Raw genomic sequence first — 22,279 nt, forward strand, 5'->3', positions numbered from 1 at the left:
CTGGGACACACAAACCCCTCAACCAACATAAGGTAGCGATCAGCGGAGGGGCAAAAAAATCCCAAACAAGCAAATTGAACCCGACATCTATGATTTGATTTCTTTGCATGTGTGGATTGGATGGGTTGTTACTGAGATGAGGTGATGATTTCATGTCAATAGCGCCTTTAGAAATATATTTACTAAGAAAACTGGTGACGTATTCAATACTTGCACTTAGTTTTACCTGCTGTATGAAAAGATATGCTGTGTTTGGTTGTGATTGTCTCCACTACCTTACAAAGGTATCGACCTAATTAAAAGGAATGACAGTAACATCTCACATCCTCTGGAAAAAGAATGAGCAAACACGCATCCTTTTGCAAAGCTTTTATTTAGGTCTCTGCTGGACAGGTGGGATTTAGATTCTATGTAAATTTACAGGCTTGTGTCTGTTAATGTATATAAATATATAAATTTCCTCTTCTATGTGCAAACCAATAAGCACGCCAAAGCATGAAGAATAATTAGTCTCCAGGTCAGGCCTGAAAAGACAAGGAAACATTAACCATAATGTGTTATTCACACTATTTATATCCAATGAAAAGTAAAGCTGATATATAATGTTGGATCTGGAGACTTTGCTATGTCCAACTGTTTGTATTCACTAACCAGACACTTTATTAGATAAGCTTCCTCAACTGCACATGAAATCAAATATTTAATCAGCCAGTGACATGGCAGCAACTCAGTGACATGTAGGCATGTCAAAAATCCCTCAAGTTCAAACTGATCGTAATTTAAGTGATTTTGATAGTGGCTTTTAGTGCCATATAGGCTGGTCTGATTATTTCACAAAATGCTGATCTACTGGAATTTTCCCACATGATCACCTCGGGGGTTTACAGAGAAATAGCTGCAGTTCACTCTTTTGTTGATGGTTAGGCTGGTTAGACTTCTCTGACTTTCAAAGTGATAAGAAGAGAACAGTGCCTCAGAAAAACACTGAAAATGTAATGCTTCTTACCTGACTGATTCATTCCACCTGTTGGTGCTGAAGTAACAGAGTCTAGAGGAAAACAAATGCGCCTGGTTAGCATTAGAGCTGTTAACACTAACACAGTTGACTCCCTTTCTTTCAGGCCTCAGTTTGTGCCATGATCCCAAAAAGAAATGACTAATTCTCAGGTATGAATAAAAAAATAAACAAGTTTTCCTTTACAATAAACAGGATGGAAATTAAAATGAATACATCCTACCCTAATACTTAATACTTAAAATATTATATACAGGGTGGGCCATTTGTATGGATACACGGTAATAACATGGGAATGGTTGGTGATATTAAAGTCCTGTTTGTGGCACATTAGTATATGTGAGGGGGCAAACTTGTGACATTACCAATAAGTGTGATGTGTCACATGGCCCTCGTCCTATTGAAAAAACAAAAGTTGTTTCCAAGATGGCCGACTTCTAAATGGCCACCATGGTCACCACCCATCTTGAGGAGTTTGCCCCCTCACATATACTAATGTGCCACAAACAGGACTTTAATATCACCAACCATTCCCATGTTATTACGGTGTATCCATATAAATGGCCCACCCTGTAGTTTATATAGCCATTTAAAGTAAATGTATTTTAATGTAAAAATTAAATGAAAATAATAAACAGTGCAACATTTTTTCTAATGAACATCAGGGAATGCCTCCCTTGTGGCAACCCCCCCCCCCCCCCTTCCCAAAAAACAAACAAACAAAAAAAAAAACTGTCACAATTATATAAATGAGAATAGTTACTGTGATGTTCACAAAGTCCTGTTTGAGATCAAGAAAAATGACGAGTGGGTCTGACTGTGAAACACTGCTTCTTCATTTGCTAATGAGGTGCCAGTCACAAGTAATTAGTCAGTGAGGAGCATAGAAAAATAATATGACAGATTTTCAAAATACACATGATTCATTTCATTCAACATGACCCTAAACTAGCGGCGAGCAAATGAAGCTTACTGAAGCTTGTATTTAAAAAAGGTTCATCACTCAAAGCTTCCCAATAGCTTTTGGTGCCACCTGGTGGGCAAAACTATGAAGAGCAGCTTGAATCTACAAATTAAAATGAACTGCTTCATTATGATTGCCCACTCTACAGAGCTAACAGCTAATAGCAATCTAATATTGGGCTGCCATTGTGGTGCTTTGAATGTGTATTTTGGGGGGTGCTGCCTGTATGTGCCTCAGGTCCTTGTTTCAAACTGTAACAGGGGATTTGAGGTTTTAATAAGATGGACAAGTGTCATAATGCTGGATGAGCTCATTAACCATTACAACTAAGTAAGACGCAATACAATAACTACAACTTGAAAAAATACTTTAAAACTAATGATAATACGTTCAATTAACTTCAGAAGTGTCGGGATTCATCTTTCATGTAACACGTGATGCTCAGTGTCTGAGGTCACATCTGAAATCCAGCAAAGAAGCCGGCGCTCATCAAACAGCATGTTGATGTTGGTTCTATCACCACATTTTGGAGGCGACTGGAAGAGGGAAATAAGGTCGGTTAAGTCCACGCTCCAGGTCATCCTAAAGGATCAAATCAAATAGTGCCTGAAGAAGTCTTCTTCACAGCACTCACTAAAATGGAAGGGATCCTTAATGCTAAACCTCTTGGCTAAATATCATCTGATATTGCTGATCCTGACCCAATTGTACCCATTTTCATGGTCATGGGGCACCAGGATGCCTCGTTCCCACAGGTGGCATATGGACCAGGTTAACTTTATCGCCAGTTAAAGATGGAAACAAAGCCAGATCATTGCTGAACACTTCTGGACCCATTTCATTTCGAGATGCCTCCATGGCGTTCAGCTCAGACAGAAGTGGTGTGATGCCACCTGACCTTGCTGTAGATGAAGTCGTCATGATAGTGGACTCTCAGCTGCCCAGGGCCATGTGGCTAGTTGGGGAAAATCTCAAAATTGTTTCTTTGGGTGGATGGTATAGTGTGGTCAGTGGAAGGGCAAGTAAAAGATCACACTTACACACGACCAAGCTAGTTACCCTGCCTCAGATGCAAGATGGGAAAACCTTATAGACATTTTTTGCTATGATGTGCATTTGCAGTGTAAATACAGGGGTGGCTGTATATATGTCCCTGTTGGTATGGACTACATTACCCAGAACCCCTTGCCTAGCATCACAGGATTGATTAGCCCTTGTTCTAGCTGGTCTGACTCGCTCCTGGGCTGACGATGCAGGAAAGAGCTGTTGGGAACAAAGGCAATAACCCGTCCTTTGTTTGTTATGACTGGTGTCTGTCGCATAAATGTGAGATTATGTGGGTCATGTTTAGGATGCTTCTATTTTGACCTTTTCAAAATATTTGTTCTAGCTACCGTTGGGGCACGTGCTAGTTAGTGAGAACCATGGTGACCCGATTAAATCAGTTTCCGGTCCTGCTTCATCTTTATTTGTCACATCTACGTTCCAATGTGACTTGGAACAGTCTACTGTAGGTGTGTTACCCACTGGCTAACTGCCTCATTATACATATTTCCATCCCTTGTGTTGGAGTTCCATCTAGTGATACGTTTGGGAAGTGGTATACTAAATGTGAGCGCTCCTGAAGAGCAGACTTTCCCCATATAAAACTGATCATTTAATTATATCTGGTGCAGGTTGGAGTCTTCCACGAACAGCATCAACATGCTGGTGCAGACGTTTTGTTTTGAAAATTACTTCACTACATTCTCGGCTAAAAATATTTAAAAAGTGCAGGTGGTGACACACAAACAGGTTATTTTAAAACTTAGCTTACAGTTTAGAGTACCACCACCACTGCCGCTTGTGATTTGAAATGCTAGAGACTGCAGTGGCAACATTGGCCCCATCAATTTGATGTGTGAGGTTTACATGTATTAATTAATTAGTTATTACATTAGGTTGTGTAATATAATAAGTTACATTTAATGTTCCTTGCTAGAAAGGTTTGGTGTCAGCTGGCAGGCTTGGTGCAATGAAGAAGGTGCCTAAAAAGTACAGTAGGCCGTCCAAACAGCCAAGCAAAGACTCACAGCCTCGGCCAGCTGCTTGAAGACGTACACCAGAGAGATAGAAGGCAGGAGAATAAACCAGCTGTTCTCCACAGAACCAGCCACGGTTTACTCTCAGTGGCAGGGGAACAATATGAGCACAGAACCACCGAGGCTGGAGATGGAGCGATACTGGAAGAGCATATGGGAGAAGGATGCAACTCAGTTTCTAGTGGATCTAAGAGCAGACCACAGCAACCTCCCTGAACAGGATCCAATAACCTTCACAGTGGCAGACATCCAAGAAAGCATCTCCAGTATGGAGAGTTGGACAGCACCATGCCCAGACATGGTTCACGCCTACTGGCTGAAGAAGCTGACCGCACTATGACATCACAATGATGCCAAAACAGGCTGAGAGCAGCATTTTCTAATAAAAATATCCTAAAACAAAGTTTCATATCTCAGCATGGTGTGCAATGTTTCCTTTAAAAAATGAGGAACCTGGACAAGTGGAGGACAAAAACAAAAAGACCTGGCAGGCCGAAAAAGTCTAACTACAGTTGATAGACAATATCTGAAAGTTATATCCTTAAGAAATAAGGATAGGACCAGCGAGATACTCTATTGCCCATGTTTACTGCAGCAATTCAGTTCAATTCAATTTTATTTATAAAACCACCAAACCACCAATCACAACATTATTCCCCTCAATATACCTTACAATAAACCTTATATTGTGAGGTAAAGACCCTACAATAATATGTTAAAACTTCAACAATCAAATGACCCCTTTGAGCAATCACTTTGTGACACAAGCTACACATCTCACCTGTCAAACTCACCTGACATTCTGGCCAGCTCAATGCTGTAGTCAGAGAACTCATGCCGTTTGCTCACCGAGCAAACGTGAGTCCCAAAATCCTCCAGTCTGGCCTGCAGGACGGTGAGCGTGATGTTGCCTGGGCTGTAGCTGATGGTGTAGCCAGCCGTGCAGTTCTGAAAGGCTTTGTGTTTGATATAGTGACACAGCAGCTCATTGAGAGGACTCCTCCACTGTATGGATAGCTGGAAGATATGCATCTGGTCCTCATAGTGGTATGAGCAAGGCAAAGTGGCACGCTGGCCCAGCAGGCAGAGCAGTTTCCCAGTGCTACCTTGAGACACAAGAACTCAGGGTTAATGTTTTTGAAGATGCTCAAATCAGCATTTTTTAATTTTATACACATACTGTGGTGGTTCATTTACAAACACAAGTCTAACTTACGTGTTTTTAATTAGAAATAATCAAATTGTTACATGCTTACATTTAGACAAAATGTCAGAAATCTGCACTGTCACGAATGTGTTTTTCACCAAAAATTGAAAACCAAATTTTTCATGATTTGTTGGGTTAACCCTTTGGGCTCCAGGATATAATTGGCCATTTTTGTTGAAATTTGGTGTTTTGGTTTTTTTTTTTTTTTTTTTTATCAATGACTGGTTTCTTCCTGTTAAAAGGGAGTTTTTCCTTCCCACTGTTGCCAAAGTGCTGCTCATAGGGGGTCATATGATTGTTGGGTTTTTCTCTGTATCTATTATTGTACGATCTACTGTAAATATAAAGCGCCTTGCGGCGACTGTTGTTGTGATTTGGCGCTGTATAAATAAAATTGAATTGAACACACTCTATTAAGATAAGATAAGATAAGATAAGACTTTATTGATCCCACAACGGGGAAATTTTTGCGTCACACAATTGCATTAACACAATTTATCTGTAATCACACAAAAAACAAAAACTCTAGTACATAGGTGTCAAACTCTGGCCCGCGGGCCAAATTTGGCCCGCAGCCTAATTACATTTGGCCCGCGAAGCCAAACCAAATTACTATTAGAGCTGGCCTACTGTTAACCCTAGGATTCCCAAAGTCCAGCTGCTTTGGATTAAGGACTTTCTGACAAACACAAAGGGTAAGGGTGGACCCCCACATCTCCTCGGCCATCAGCACTAGCTCTCCTGTGTGCTGAGCCCCCTGCTCTTCACGCTATACACACATGACTGTGCCCCCGCTCACCAAAGTAACACCATAGTCAAATCTACAGACGACTCCCCTTTGGTGTGGGTCATCTCTGGGGAGCATGAGTCCGCCTAAAGGGATGAACTGGAGTGGCTGACAATGTGGTGCAGGGATAACAACCTAATCCTGAACACATTTAAGGCCAAGACGATTAAGACCACATTAAACCACTTTACATCAATGGGGATGGGGTGGAGATGGTGTCGGAGCTCCTCTTCCTGAGAGTTCACATCATGGAGGACCTGTACTGGGGTGTGAACACGACGGAGATGGCAAAGAACTGAACACCCTCGCTGCCTCATGAAAAGCAGGAAATATTATAAAAGACATCGCTCATAATCTGTAACTGTCGCCATCAGGCAAAGATAGAGACGCATCAAAACAAAGACAAATAGACTGAATAGCAGTTTCTACTGTGTAACTGTCAGGGCGCTAAATGACATGTAATCACCTCCAATTTAACCTGACAAGTGCAGTGCAATGGATCACATCCTATGCAATAGTGTTACATGTGCAATAAGGTTTTATAATACTACCTTTGTTTTTATAGTATCCTTTTGTAATCATATTCTACCTCTACTTTGTGACACCACAGGGACTACATTTTGTTGTACTTGTTACAATGACAATAAAGATTTTCGGATCCTGATCACTTCCTGTTACAATGCACAGTGGTGTTTTTGTGCAGCTTATCTGTGTTTAACTAAAACTTACTCAGTGAAATAAGATGTTCTGTATAATCTTCACGTGTTTTATCCAAAGTACACTCTCTGTTGGCTCTGCAGGCAGAGCCAGGAAAACAGGATGGCTGGGTGACAACGAGGAGGACGTGTACTCTAAATAGAAGGCCGCAGTTCACTACCAACCCATCCATCTCCCAATTAATTTTTCCCACTTGCTAAGGAACAAACTGGTGATTCTGTTTTGAGACATGTGAAGCTAGAACACCAACAAACTGGAAAAAAACTGGTGTTGTTGGGAGACCGTCCATCCCACTTTGAATGGCGCAGCTCTCATTTCTAGAAATCTGGCCAAATTTATTTAACCCACCAAAACGTCACTATTCAGAGTTGAAACCAGAAAGCTGACCTACCTTTAAAAGCAGGCTCAGACCATCCCCAGCTCTTATTATGCTGCCTTGATGACATCAAACAGTGGATGTCCTTAAATTTTCTAAAGCTAAATGAAAATAAAACTGAAGCTGTCATTTTCAGCAACTTTGTCAATAATCCCATCGACAGCACTCTGGGCCTCCTTTCCTGCTACTGTCAAACACATGTAAAAAACCTCGGTCTCTGCCTTGATGGTTCTTTTAAATTGAATAAGCAGGTGAGTGCAGTAGTCCAATCCTGCTTCTTTCAGTTAAGACAGCTAGCTAAGGTAAAGCCAAACCTCCTAACATCTTTGAACGTGTTATTCACCTTTTCCTTACTTGCAGGTTGGACTACTGCAATTCATTGTGTTTTGGTCTCGATCAGGCCTCCATTCATCATCTTCACATGGTCCAAAATGCAGCTGCTCACCTGCTAACTGGTACCAAACGGAGAAAGCATATAACCCCAGTTTTAGCTTCTCTACACTGGCTTCCTGTCTCCTACAGGATCCAATTTAAATTTGTTTCTAAGTCACTTAACGCTCGAGCCCCTTCATACCTGTCTGAGCTCCTCTCTGTTTATGCTCCAATAAAAACTATGAGGTTTAGCTCAAAATGAATGCTGTCCGTCCCACGGACTAATCTTAAATCTCGTGCCGATAGAGCTTTGTCTGTCCCAGACTTTGGAATAGTCTTGCCCTAAATATTAGATCTGCACAAACATTTGCAATTTAAATCACTACTAAAGAGACATTTTTATGCCCTGGCTTTTAACACACTATGACCCAAGCATTTTGGTCTTATTTGATAGTCTTAGTTATTGTTTTAATTCTTTTATTGTCTATCATTGTTTTATGTTGTTATTATTGTTGCACATTGTTTCTTTTTAATGGCATTTTTATATTGTTAAGCACTTTGTGCAGAATCGTCTGTCTGGAAATGTGCTATATAAATAAATTTGATCATTTCTTAATAACATTTGCAATAATGTAAATTATTGTAACATTACAATAACATAATGTTCCCTTACAGGGAGGAGGTCAGCGCCCTGACACACTGGTGCCAAGACAACCATCTCACCCTCAACGTCACAAAGACAAAGGAGTTGATGGTGGACTTATGGACTTCCAGAGTTGAAGAGAAGCACACTCCATTACCATCAACGGCGCTGCTGTGGAGAGAGTGAGCAGCTTCTGTTTCCTAGGTTTACATCTGGTGGGTGATCTCACATGGTCTGTTCACATGAACAGAACAGTGAAGAAGGCGCAGCAGCGCCTCTTCTTTCTCAGGAGACTGAAGAAATTCGGCATGAGCCCCCGCGTCCTCAGGACCTTCTACTACTGTGCCATTGAGAGCATCACTACCTGGTATGGCAACAGCACCGCCTACAACCGCAAAGCTCTCCAGAGGGGTGCGGTGTGACGAAAGGATAATTGGAGGTGAGCTTCCCTCCATCCAGGACATCTACAAGAAGCGGTGCCTGAGGAAAGCGGGGAGGACCATCGAAGATTCCAGTCACCCCAGCCATACGTGTTCAAACCACTTCCATCAGACAGGAGGGGCTGCAGTACCCGGTCCCAAACCAGCAGACTGAGGGACAGCTTTTTCCATCAGGCCACCAGACTGCTGAACACTTCATAGAAACCTCACTTTCACTTCCTGGAACTTTGACACTTATGCACTCCATATTGCACATATATACCATTTCTTTTGCACAATATTCATACTGCTGACCTCTGCATGTTTTATATATATGTATATCCATATTTGGAATACATATTCATTAATGTGGATACATTCTTATATTTGTACATATATTTATTCTTATAATTCTGATATTCCTGTTCTTATATTTGGCTTGTATCTTATGCTTCTTGTATCACTGTTGCTTGTGAAGCTCGCACACAACAATTTCACTCACATGTGCTGTACCAGTGTGCCAGTAATGTGATGTGACAATAAAAGGGATTTGATTTGGTTTAATGGATTGCACAGCAGTGGTGAATAGATCTGAACACAGTAGATGTCATTCTGAAAGTGCTGTTACTAAGTCTGTTATCTTCTTCAATGCCATGTGCCAGCACAGTGCAGAGCAGCTACTTGGATGCTACTCTGACAGAGGCTGATTACCTTGTAATTAATAATATTAATATGAATATTTACATCTTCACTGTGTATGACTGGATACTGTAGCTCCTCTGAAAAAGAGAGCCTCAAATTAGAACTCTCAATGCTCATCTTACAGCAGATAACTTATAAGTTGGAGAGGAAAGGGCGTCTCACTAAATTAGAAAATCGTCATTTAGCCTGGAAAAATAGTTTGCTGCTTTATTAAAAAGCCCTCTGTAAAACTAGAACGTCTTACTATTCAAAACTGATTGAGGAAAATAAGTTCAACACTGTAGGCAGACTGACCAAAAGACATAGCTTTGTTGAGCCAACCATGGTAAATGGACTGGTTAAGGTTAAACCTTAACCAGTCCATTTACCATCAATGTGTCTTTTAGACCCGATTTCTACAAGTCTGCTCCTAACATCTATGACCCCTATAATGCCCTTTGTATCATATACATGAGTTTCTGAGACCTCAGTCTCATCAACATGATCAATACTTACCATAATATCAAAATGTTATGGACAAAACTCTTTTTTGTCTAAAATTAACATTGTTGTTAACAGAAAGTTGCATTTTGTATCAAATGTGATACAAAAAAAAATAACAAATATATAATTAAAATAATACACAACATGACATAGCAAAAAAAAATGTGTGGATTTTGTTATAACGGTTATTAAACATCACAGCTCCAAAAAGTCTGAATTGTTTGATTGGGCTGGGTCTTACAGGGTTAATGCACTAATCCTAAATATGATCAGCCTATCTCCATTAATTAGTCTTAGCTAATTATAGACCAATCTCAAACCTTCTTTTTATCTGATCATGTTTTTCAAGTTAAGTGATATTTGTTTGTGGCTGTGTGGTTAAACCTACCTCCTCCACCCACGTGTGACAGAATCAGTCCAAGGTACAGTGCAGCTGTCCTGCTCTGTTCGAGAGGTGTTCTCCACATTTGTTAACAGATTGACTCCACAAGTTCAAATACTTACAAGATTCTAACACAGAGAACCCTGAGCCCGAAGATGAAAAGTGCTATCATTTTTGTTTTTGCTGTGGTGTCAGTTTACAAGCTCTGGCTGTAGGAGTGCAGAATCTGAAGACTAGGTAGACGCAACGTAATCTGATTCTTCTGGATCACAGAAAAAAAAATCTTGTTGGTGTTTGTGAAAAAGGAAAAATGAACAGACTTTATACCGCATGTTTCAGTAGAATTCAAGAACAGTGTGTATGGACTACAAGATGGCAGAAAAACGTCCAAACTTCTAGTGAGAAGACCTTAAAGAAAAAAAACCCACTACATGAACAATCCGGTTAGTATTTAGTATTTAGTATTTAGTATTTATTTATTTATTGTCATTGTCAAGAACAATGAAATTGCGTTTGGGGCTTCCATACAACCCAAAAAAAAAGAAGAAAATAATAAATACCCCTTAAAACCCAAGTGTACATATTTAACCCAGTGTGACTCCAATGCAATAAGACAATCCTTAGCAATAATGTTCGTAGAAATTCAGACAAAGACCTGAGAAACATGACAAAATACAACAATGCAACCCATTCAATATTATTGTACTGTGAGATATGATATCAGATATGATAGTAATACACAGTACCACCAAAAGTGCAAAAGTGTAGGAGCTCCGGGCCGCTGCGTCTGTGCGCGCCGCCATCTTAAATCTTTGTGACAGGTTGTTCAGTGATGACGTGACGAATCCTACTTCCGGGCCTAAAGTAGTCTGCGTTTAATATGGCTTTTGTGTTGTTAACATGTTTAATGTTTTGTATTTTCTTCTATTTAATCTCAAAAAGCTCCTAAAACAGTCAGTGATCCCTGTTGACCTCCCTCGGCTTTTATTACCGCTAATCATTTATTTAAGCTCAGTTTCTAAAACCTTAGGATGTAACTACAGCCCAGCCCATGCAGCAGTATATGAATGACTAACCTCGTATTGTGGATGGATTATCTCAGTTGTTCTCCTGGCTGAAGTTTGGTCCTATTACAGCATCCTGCCATGCGATTAATTTGTTCCTGACCACCGAGAACACTCACGTTAACTTTTATCGAGTGGAAAAAAAGTTAGCTTGTTTATATTATGCTAACATAGCTGTGTCGCTAGCGGTCACGTAGCACATCATTATATACCAGCTAGCCCAACTTCAGTAGCCCTACAAACGTTACTGCTGTTTAGTTTTCTGTCTTCATTTATGTTGGAAGTGATAACAGAGCTGTACGTTTTAATTTGTTTCCAAAACCCCGCAGTCAGGACATGCTATATTGTATTTAGATAGAAGCTAGCGAGCTAACTCCCTGCTAACTTCTAACTCCGTTAAATGTCATAAATTCCGTTTTCATGGATGCCTGGATGTTAAACTCAATTCTTACACCTGGTAGAGCAGAACGCTGATCATTTTATTAAAGATGAAAGACTTTAGACAGTTTTTCAACTCTCAGTAATGCCACAGTGATCGTTTGATATATGGACCTGCAGCGGAGTTTAGACCCAGACACGGCTAGTGACGTCAGACTGAACAACCGGATAGAAACAGTCACCAAATCATACCACAGAAAATACATGAAAACTGCTACTAAACATTGTCCCAACAACTCTGCCACAGTAGAGGAATCATGTTTTGTCTTATGTCAATCCTTTACCCTTACTGTAGGTTTGCCAAGCTAAGAGAAAGGTCACCACTATTGGGCGAGGGCTCAAGTTCCTCAGAGTATGTTTTTTCCCTGTCCTTGTGATCCTATGGCATTTCTGTACCATTGGTGTTTTCCTCATACGAGTTGTAAGAAGATCTTCAAATGGACCAGCCTATTTGTTCAGTGGTTATACTGACTTCATTGTTTGTAATGTGATCACTGTTGAGATGCCCAGGATCAGATGATATTTGATTTTCCTTTACAGGGTCAGGATTTGCAGGAATATAAAAAAATGGACTTCACTGAAATGTGAAATATGTCATCTTCAACTGTACCAGTGTAGACGAACGTAGCATAGCCAGCAGATGGGCCTGAATACCTGGGAAAACAGGCTGGCTGGCTGACGGTGAAGAGGAAGTGTAGTCCTAAACAGACGGCCCCAGTAAACTGTTCATGTCTCTAATCGTTTTCCCCCACTCACCTGCCGAGGAACAAACGCTGGTATTTTCAATTCTGTTTTGAGGCATGTGAAGCTGGAAACACCAGCAACCATAGTGAAATGTCTTCCAGTCGCCAGACACTGAAGGAACCCTGAAACTACTGACTAAAGATACGTGTAAATGATGTCAAATTATCATTTTTGTCAGCATCACACTTGACACCTGGTTACGTCAATTGGAGTTCATTACAATTAATATTTAATCGGTGTGTAACTTTGTGAAAACAATGTCATAGTTTTCTCTTGTCCCCTTCCCAATCGGACCAGGAGGGACATGTTTAGCCACGTGCTCTCCTTAAATTACTGGCTGTCTGAGTGGTGTCCAAAAAATTATGTAGGCTTTATAGATAAAGACTGCATCTGCTCCCAGACCACCAAAAAAAAACCCCCACTAACAAACCAAAAATGAAAAACAAATGATTTAAACATAAAAATTCACAAAGAAAAACACCATAATATCCTCAACTGCAGCAAAGAGTACAAAGCTTAAGTGTAAAACTTTTCTCTCTTCTTATCAGTAAATGATTTAATGATTGATCAAAAAATTGATTTACTCTGTGTTACAGAAACCCAGTTTTACAGGTTTACTGACCCAATCAGCACTTGCAAAACGATGGCTCTCTACTGAGACAATTCAAACTGATCAACACAACCACATCGACTGACGGATGACAAATTCTGAAGGATTGAAGGACCCCCTATGAGCAAACACTTTGGCGACAGTAGGAAGGAAAAACTTCCTTTTAACAGGAAGAAACCTCCGGCAGAACCAGGCTCAGGGAGGGGCGGGGCCATCTGCTGTGATTGGTTGGGGTGAGAGAAGGAAGACAGGATAAAGACATGCTGTGGAAGAGAGACAGAGGTTAATAACAGATATGATTCAATGCAGAGAGGTCTGTTAACACATAGTGAGTGAGAAAGGTGACTGGAGAAGAAATACTCAATGTGTCAAGTCTACACCTATTGCAGCATAACTAAGGGAGGATTCAGGGTCACCGGATCCAGCCCTAACTATATGCTTTAGCAAGAAGGGAAGTTTGAAGCCTAATATAAAAGCAGAGTTAGTGTCTTTGACACACCACGGACCCACACAGCGTTCAATTATAGTTACACAGTTCATTTTTACAGCGTGTCAAAACACTAGATGCTTTTCTTCATGGCAGCTCAGCCACACAGCTTCCTGTTCGGTGCTTCGACTGCTCTCGACAGCTTTCCAGCTGTCTCTGCAAACACCCACACCTCCTCTGCAGTCACAGGTAATTCCTATTAACCAAAAGCTCAGGTGTCACATTGCTTGATAGAGTGCTTCATACCTTCCCCGTGTGCTCATACACCCTGTAGAATAGAATTTGGTGTGGATGAAGTGTTTGATAAAGATGGAAAAACAAAAGCAAAACAGTGGAGCTGAAAAGCTAAAAGAGAAAAAGAAAACAGATGAAATCGAAACAGATGGAGCAAACCTTGTCAAATTAACCAACATATGTCCGGGTAGCTGCTGCCGAATCACCATTCTCTTCTGTACTCTCTTCTGCTCATCGAGTTGTGGGGGCACTGGAGCCTATCCCATCTACCACAGGGCGAGAGGTGAGGTACACCCTGGATAGTTCACCAATATGATGCAAGAGTCATTCACACCGATGGGCAATTTAGAATCACCAAATAACCAATTTAGAAACATAACCCCCATTAATGACATGTTTTTATACTGTAGCGGGATGTAGAAGCACCCTGAGGAAACCCATGCAAACATGGACATGCAAAGAGAACTGAAAATAGATAGTGGAGTCAAACTCAGGACCTTATTGCTGTGAGGCAACAGTGAAAACCACTGCAGCAATAACATCAGTATCAGCAATGATTGGTACCAAACCCTGGCAGTTCCAGGAGATTGCTGTTATATAGATGAGGAGGGTGTACTTAATGCGGCAAGAAACTAGACAGAGGGACAAGGAAGAGATTCAAGTGAAATCAATGTTTCCTTTGACCATGGGCCATTCCTCATGGCTTTTAATTGTAACAGTTTTACCATAATGGTTGTACCATTGAAAACATCCTGACACAAAGTTTGACATCTTGGTTTGTCCAATGAGAAGTGACAACTTAATAGGATTGTTAAGACTGCCAGGAGGATTGTTGGTGCCCCTCTCTCGTCTCTGGAGGAGATCTACAAACAGTGCTGCATACGCAGAGCTATCTCCATCATCAGAGACCCCCACCACCCCTGGCAAGAGGTACAGGAGCATCAGCTGCAGAACCACCAGGATGCTGGAAGCGTTCTTTGCACAAGCCGTGAGACTGATAAACACGGTGCCTTGGTTGTACCTCAGGAGGTAGAGCAGGTCATCAACTGATCAAAATATTAGTTGTTAAATCCCTGGCTGCTCCAGCTAACCCCAAGTTTTTCTCCAGTCCATCCATTGTAGCGTGTATGCTATAGAAAGCACTTAAGGAGAAGAGAAATAAAAGGCTGCTTGAATGAATGGGAGGATGAGGTATGTTATATAAAGCACTTTGAGTTATTAAACTATAGATTATGTTAATTTTACACATTAACTTCATATAATTTAAGACCAAAGAGTCTTGCTGACAGATTTCTTTCATTTACTACTGTATTTTTTTTTTACCATGTAGGAAAAACTGGCCGAGGGCCGTTTTCCTATTCTCCTGATTGCTCCTATTTGCAATCAGGAGACGCCCCCTGCTGGTCATTAGAATGAATGCAGTCTTTTAGACTGCAGGATAAACTTATGTAGGTGCATAAACAGTCTAATCTAAGAACAACAGCCACAACAATGTTGTCAGAGATGAAGTTCTGAGTTAGAGACATTTAGAGAGCATGAAAAAAAATTTACACTACATTTAAAATATATATATTAACAACATCGTGAGCAACAAGGAATCACACTGAAGTACTGTAATCAGTTTATTGGCAAAATGAAATATGAATCCATTTGTGAGTACATACTTATGACACCAACAAGCTATAATTGAAGAAGGCCATGTACTTCTAAACAGATGTATCCTTTTGTGTCTTAGAAACCATTACAAGGTTAATGGGATGGTATTTATGCGACTGTAAACAAAACAAAACAAAAAACAGGCCACTGAGAAAACCACATACTGGCTTGAAATTAAAATTGTACACAAATGAATGCCAAGGATCCGTGCTAAAAAATAGTCCCATCATGTCACACAGTTCACAAGTGGTTACAATTAATGTGCTACTCTTCTCAAACGTCTGGATTAAACAAGGTTCCATACTTCAACCTAAAAAGGCTCTATTTGCTTGTTTAAAAATGCCAATAGTAAACTGCAACACTTTTAGAAGACAAGTATCTTTTTAGTACCTTATTATTTCCTTTATTATTTTCAGACTTAAAAGCAATTAGGAGAATGGGAAAGAACATCGTTTAAAAATTGAAGGAGAGACCTGCTGCCATAGAAAATACTGGAAGGAATACTTTGGGGACTCAAATTCTTACAAATAAACACTTAAATTCCAGACAAACTACTATAACTTTACACAATAACTCAAAACACTGGCATATAAAAATAAAACAAAACATCCACCGAGTGGACTTTCCAGAGTCGTCAAAACTTTGCTTTTCTCGACATTTTTACAGTGCTGCAGGCATCTTATCATTAGAAGTAGATACAAACACAGGAATTCCTTTTTCTCTTTTTCTTTTTCAAATGGCCATCATGTGAGATACATGCATATATATTTTTGTGAATGATTTGCTAACAATAGTTTGTGTTTCATTCGAAATTCAGTCTTTTACAGTATATTGTCAAAAGCATTGGAATGATTAACCATAAAGGGTAAAATCTCTGAAATGATTCCATTGGTTGAATTTCTCACAGCTGTTTACCTAAAACGAACATGATGGCCAAACTGGAAAGTTTTAAAATTTTGAAATTTCAATGGCTAATTTTGCTCATTAATGCCTCCAAAGGAAAGGTGAATCCATTTTCACTTCACTATTACAGATGCACAGATGGTTTACTTTCAGATTTTCAAGGGAAACTAAAAGCATGCAGCAGCAAGTTGGCACTGTGGAAACCAGCAACACTGGCAGGGAAAGAAATCCTCCAGTACGACACCTTTCTTTATTAATCTCCTCTAACCCAGTGTCCTCTCAGCATTTTTCAGCTTTGCGCTTTGATCCAAAGTTCAAAACTATAAGTTTTTAAAATAAAACCAGACTGACAAAAAGCCTTAGAGGATAAAATCGAATAAAATCTAAGGAAAAAAATAGACATATTTCATTATTACCCTTGGATACAATTTCGCCAAATACTTTGCTCCCTATTTGTATGTTTCTTGAGTTCAGTAATGTAACTTCCTCCGCTGAGCTTCAGTATTTTGGCACTTTGGTATAATCCTCCATGTGGACGTTCCTGCACAGGCAGATGGACAGGATCATCCCCAGCAGCTGTTGACCAGAGAAAGACACTTTGAAATTTCTCATTTTTAAGTTATTTATTCATAAACAACTCAGATTGTTCATCTTGAACAAACTCAATCTACAGTTTCAATACATTGGAATTACCAAGATTTCTCCAGTCTGATATGAGCTTATTCTTAGTAGCAAACATTAAAAAACACAGTAAACTAATAACACAAAGAGTCTTTATTCCACTCACTTTGCATCGAAGAACATAATTGTTGGTGAACTTTGCTTTTTTTTTTCTTCTTCAAAACAAATATTTGTGACAAAAAATTGTCAGAAATTTGTGAAAAAGTTCTGCATAGCGTAACGCCACAGAAGTGTATGAAAGTGTGTGAGAGCAAAGAAAACATCAGAGCTTTGTGTCACAACACTGTAAATAGAGGAACTGCTCAGCCTTCACTGAGTGATTACTCGGTGTGTTCAACAATGACATGAAGGTGCAGCTGCTTGTTTTATTAAAATTGTATTTGACTTTAATTAACAACATTTTATGATTAACAAAGAATCCTTTAGTGATGTTGAACTGTAACAGGTATTATTTTGCATATTGTTTGTTTCTGTAAACTACTTTCATGGAAACCCAGCTAGTTATAGGTGAATGAGAGTTAATGACGTTGTACCTCAAGAAGAGTCACTCCAAGGCAAATGCCTAACACAACCCCAATGTTGGTGAGGAGCCACCTCTCCACGCTGGCGGCACATCCCTGATTAAGACAAGAACCTTATTGACTGGAAATGCATCTAAGAGACAGCAAGTATGTGAGATGAACGGAAAACACCATTTACCACATCGTATACAGGCCAGTCAGGTGTCTTAGCCTCACAGAATCCACTGTCAGAGAAGTTTCCAGAAATAAGTGAGATGTTCTGGCAGGAGCAGGGAAACAGCAGCTGCGAGCTGTTGACGATGACCATGTTACCACTCCAATCTGTACGATCAATCCAGCCACAACACTCCATCTACAGATGGGGAGAGTTAAGCACAGGTTTCATTTGTAACAGCCAATGTTTTACTCTCAAGGACGTTTGACTGGCACGGCTGATGAAGGGGTTGACACATATCATTCTGGAACAGCTACTTTTGGCCTGATTTCATGTTTTTCAATTTAACACCAATGTAAACATTTCTGAAGAAAATATCAAAGTATTTTATTTACAAATGTTATTAATCTACTTTCATATTTTGAAATGAAATGAAATTCCTGTTAATGTCAACATGTTGCCGGGGAGGTTCTGACATCACACAAACCTTAGTTCTAGTTACTGTTTCACTTGGAAAACACTGGTGTGAACCAGGATTAGACAAGTTAAATGCTCAGTTTGCTCTCATGTAGTGTGAGAATTTTCTGTGATTACAGATGTCTGGAAGCCTTTAAGATCCACACAATGCAGTCAAATGGAGTATTTACAACATGCAGCTATCTTATATTAAACATTATATCGTAAGTGTGTTGAGATAAGGTGACTACACACTAACAGTGCAAAAATTTTAACTCAGGAAATCTGCTGATTAAAATAACTGAGGTTTAGATTACTGAAAATTAAAGGTTGATATTAAGTCATTTTTGCTTATCAAGACTGCAAAGCTATTTTGTCACAAGTGACAGAATCTGTTCATATAAAAATGAAATCTGATTATTTCAGAAGAAACTGGCTGAAAAGAGAAATCTAGAGAGCTATTTTAAGCTACATTACCTTCTTTTGGAAACACATTGATGGAGAAGTGGTAAAAGGCAAAAGTACTGGTCCTTTTATAACCCTTTACTACGTTACCTGAGCACCCTTCCAATGCCCTGCTCTACCTCCTGAGCTCAGTGGAAATTAAGATTGTTATTGCTCAGAGTACAAAATAAATTTTATAATATATTTCAGACAGATTCTTATTAGGATAAAAGATCTGATGTCTCAACAGGACCTGGAAAAACTAGTCCATGCATTCATCTTTAGTAGGCTTGATTACTGTAACAGCATCTTTACAGGTCTACCTAAAAAATCAGTCAGACAACTACAGCTCATTCAGAACTCTGCTGCTCGAGTCCTCACTAAGACCAAAAAAGTGGACCACATCAGTCCAGCTCTGAGGTCTTTACACTGGCTGCCTGTCCGTCAGAGGATAGACTTTAAAGTTCTGATGCTGGTCTATAAAGCTCTGAATGGTTTAGGACCAAAATACATCAGTGACCTCCTGACCCAGTATGAACCATCCAGATCCCTCAGGTCATCTGGATCCGGTCTTTTATCAGTTCCCAGAGTCAGAACCAGACACGGAGAAGCTGCATTCAGCTTTTATGCTCCTTATATCTGGAACAAACTCCCAGAAAGCCTCAGATCAGCTGAAACACTCAGTTTATTTAAATCCAGGTTGAAGACTCACCTGTTCTCAGCTGCATTTGAATAAAGCACCAAATCCACACTTTAAGCTTAAATTTCAAAACTTACATTTAACTACTGATCTTATCTATTTCTGATTTAATCTGTTTTGATTGTTTGTTTGTTAATTAGTAATTTTGTTTGTTTGCTTGTTTTAATCAATTTTAAATCATGCTTTTTATTTGTTTTTGTTTCTAATGTCTCTGTAAAGCACTTTGAATCACCTTGTTGTTGAATTGTGCTATACAAATAAATTTGCCTTGCCTAGTCTCTTTAGAAAACGTAAATTCAAGTTAATTTGTCTTCTTTGTCTCATTTAGGTTTTCAATGCATTTTCCAGCATCAGCTGACAAGAACAAGTCTAACTGTATAGTTACAAAGTGTAAAGCATCAAATTCCCCCTGTTAAAAATGGACTTTCCTGTGCTTCTAGTTTCTAGCTAGGACATTTCTGCCATTTTGTACCACTGAAGATATTTTTATTGATGGGTTTGTATTTCAGGTCCATGCTTCCAACTCACGTTAGTCTGGATGAAGTCCCAGGCCTGCTCTGTGATTGAACTGTTCCCAGAGTATTTGTCCAGTACCTTAGTGATGACCTTGGAGATCTGCTCGTTGACCTGAAAGACAGCAGGCTGCCAGAGTTGGTGAAACATGTATTACCATAAACATATAGGCAGCGTAATATGCCCACACTGTATCCATGTTTGAGCCAATGTGTCTCTTTTGTGTCTTCTTTTTGTGAATATATTGTTGGATGGATACCATTCAAATGAACTAAATTAAAACGCCCTCACTACATGCTATGCCAGACGCTAAGTAAAATAAAAATTTCTCAATGTGGCATGTTTTAAATCTTATTAATTAGAAGGACTATGTGAGTTTTTGTCAATCATAACAACAATATTTACAGCCCATCGTTGTATTTTTACTCAGTTGTATATAGTATTTGTATTTGTATTCTATTTTTATCTTATTGTATATTTATTTTATTTTATTCTACTGTATATAGTATTTTATTTTATTCTATTCTGTACAGTTGTGTACTGTATTTATTCTTATTGTATTCTAATTTTTGCCTCATAACTTTTGCACTGTCCACTTCCTGCTGTGACAAAACAAATTTCCCACGTGTGGGACTAATAAAGGTTATCTTATCTTATCTTATCTTATCTTATCTTATCTTATCTTCATTTATAATATGATGACTAACATATTGTGTAGGTCTTTCTTAGAAATATTGCAGTTCATTTGCAAGAAAGTACAAAAAAGGTTCTTCTGAGAATAATTGGAAAACATAGCTATACTTATTTTACACAAGTTCAAAAAGTTTATGAATGCAAAAAGACAAAAGAAAAAAGAGAAGGACTGTAGGAGCAGTCAGCTTCTTCAGGTCAGCAGATGTTTTATCTCAAAATAAGCCTCTTTTTTTGTTCAGGCTGAACAGCAGACATTTGCATCCAAACTTTTCACCAGAATTTATATTAGTTTACACTCTTTGCTAACAGAATACAGTTTTGCTCCTGCACCCTACGAGCGTCTGCCAGCACAAATGAACCTGCTGCTAGTTGATCAGAGACATCGAAAAAGGCCAACTGAAGACCGGACAGTCCTGATCCTCAAGGACCCCCAGAAAGGGCCGATCCCATCCAACTACCAGTCTCAATAACCTGCTTCAGCACCACATGGAAGCTCCTGTCAGGCATCATAGTGGCTAAGATGAACAGGCACATGGCTCAATACATGAGCGGGGCATAGAAAGGAAATGGCAAGAATACCAGAGGCGCGAAACACCAGCAACTGGTAGACCGAGCAGTTACCCAAGACTGCAAAACCAGACTGACCAACCTGTGCACTGCCTGGATTGTGACAAGAAGGCCAATGACTCGATGCCCCACACCTGGATCCTGGAATGACCTATACAAGAGCAGAAGAACCCTAAGAGAATTCATCAGGAACTCAATGGGGATGTGGCGGACAACACTGGAGGCCAACCTCAAGCCCATAGCACAAGTCACCATCAAGTGCGGGATCTACCAAGGAGATGCTCTGTCCCCACTGCTGTTCTGCATAGGCCTCAACCCCCTCAGTGAGATCACTGACAAGACTGACTACGGATACTGACTTCGGAGCAGTTGTCAGCCACCGGCTTCCTGGATGACAAAAAGCTGTATGCCAAGAGAGAGACATGGATTCGCTGATCCACACCACCAGGATATACCGTAACGACATTGCAATGTCATTCGGACTGGAGAAGTGTACTTGGATGATAACAAAGAGAGGGAAGGTAGTCAGAATTGAGGGGATCGAACTAGCAGAAGGCAACATAAAGCGCCTTGAGGTGACTGTTGTTGTGATTTGGCGCTACATAAATAAAATTGAATGGAACTGAACATTGCAGACATTGAGGACAGCTACATGTTCCCACAGGCAAATGGGAACCATGAAGCTCCCCCTAGGAAAGCTGCAGTCACCAAGTACCTGCAGAGGACCAGGCAAAAGAACAAGATCCAGGCTATCTACACCTACACCCTGTGGGGTTAGGTTAATTGGTGATTCTTAATTGCCCATAGGTGTGAATGTGAGTGGTTGCCTGTCTCTCTGTGTCAGATTGGTGATCTGTCCAGTTTGAACCCTGTCTGTCACTATATGGCAGCTGGGATAGGCTTCAGTCACCCGATGACTACAAACTCCCAAGATGTGAAGTTAGTTCAAGTCTGATACATAAAGATTATGAGGAAGAATAAATCACCAGCCAAAACAACATCTGTAGAGACTGAACTGCAGAGGTAGCAAAAGTACAAAAATTCTGCACTTAAGTAGAAGTACAGATACCTAAAAAGTACTCCAGTAAATGTTGAAGTACTGAATGAAATGCACTCAAAGTAAAAAAGTAACTCTTTCGAGGATGTTTTTTTTAACCCTTGTATGGTGTTCGGGTCTGTGAGACCCGTGTTCAGTTTTTTTCAAAAGAAAAATTAAACAATTAATTATTTTTTCACGTGTAAATGTGTTGTGTCTTTCCACTCACT

The 22,279-nt window shown here is 39.8% G+C and overlaps 2 protein-coding genes across 2 annotated transcripts in view; both read right to left on the minus strand.

Annotated features, from left to right (window-relative positions):
- Positions 1-386: 386 nt before the first annotated feature.
- On the minus strand, positions 387-10,875 carry LOC147339573 (uncharacterized). Its single transcript, XM_086299911.1, has 4 exons — positions 10,151-10,875; positions 4,855-5,162; positions 1,007-1,048; positions 387-524 (listed from the first exon to the last, which is right to left on the minus strand). The coding sequence occupies exons 1-4, from the start codon at positions 10,231-10,233 to the stop codon at positions 466-468; spliced, it is 492 nt and encodes a 163-aa protein (XP_086156037.1). The 5' UTR covers positions 10,234-10,875; the 3' UTR covers positions 387-465.
- Positions 10,876-15,334: 4,459 nt separating this feature from the next.
- LOC147339574 (CD82 antigen-like) overlaps positions 15,335-22,279 on the minus strand; it is a 40,116-nt gene continuing 33,171 nt past the window's right edge. Inside the window, exons 6-9 of the mRNA XM_086296195.1 lie at positions 19,769-19,867; positions 17,665-17,838; positions 17,499-17,582; positions 15,335-16,860 (exon numbers count right to left, since the gene is read on the minus strand). Of these exons, the coding sequence (XP_086152321.1) occupies positions 16,783-16,860; positions 17,499-17,582; positions 17,665-17,838; positions 19,769-19,867 (435 nt within the window). The 3' untranslated portion in view covers positions 15,335-16,782. The remainder of the gene's footprint in view (positions 16,861-17,498; positions 17,583-17,664; positions 17,839-19,768; positions 19,868-22,279) is intronic.

Source organism: Aulonocara sp. 'chitande type north' Nkhata Bay, linkage group LG1 (assembly GCF_057382095.1).
Source record: "Aulonocara sp. 'chitande type north' Nkhata Bay isolate Kocher_YH1m ecotype deep benthic linkage group LG1, A_spYH_male_GT1.1, whole genome shotgun sequence".
NCBI classification, from domain to species: Eukaryota; Metazoa; Chordata; class Actinopteri; order Cichliformes; family Cichlidae; genus Aulonocara; species Aulonocara sp. 'chitande type north' Nkhata Bay.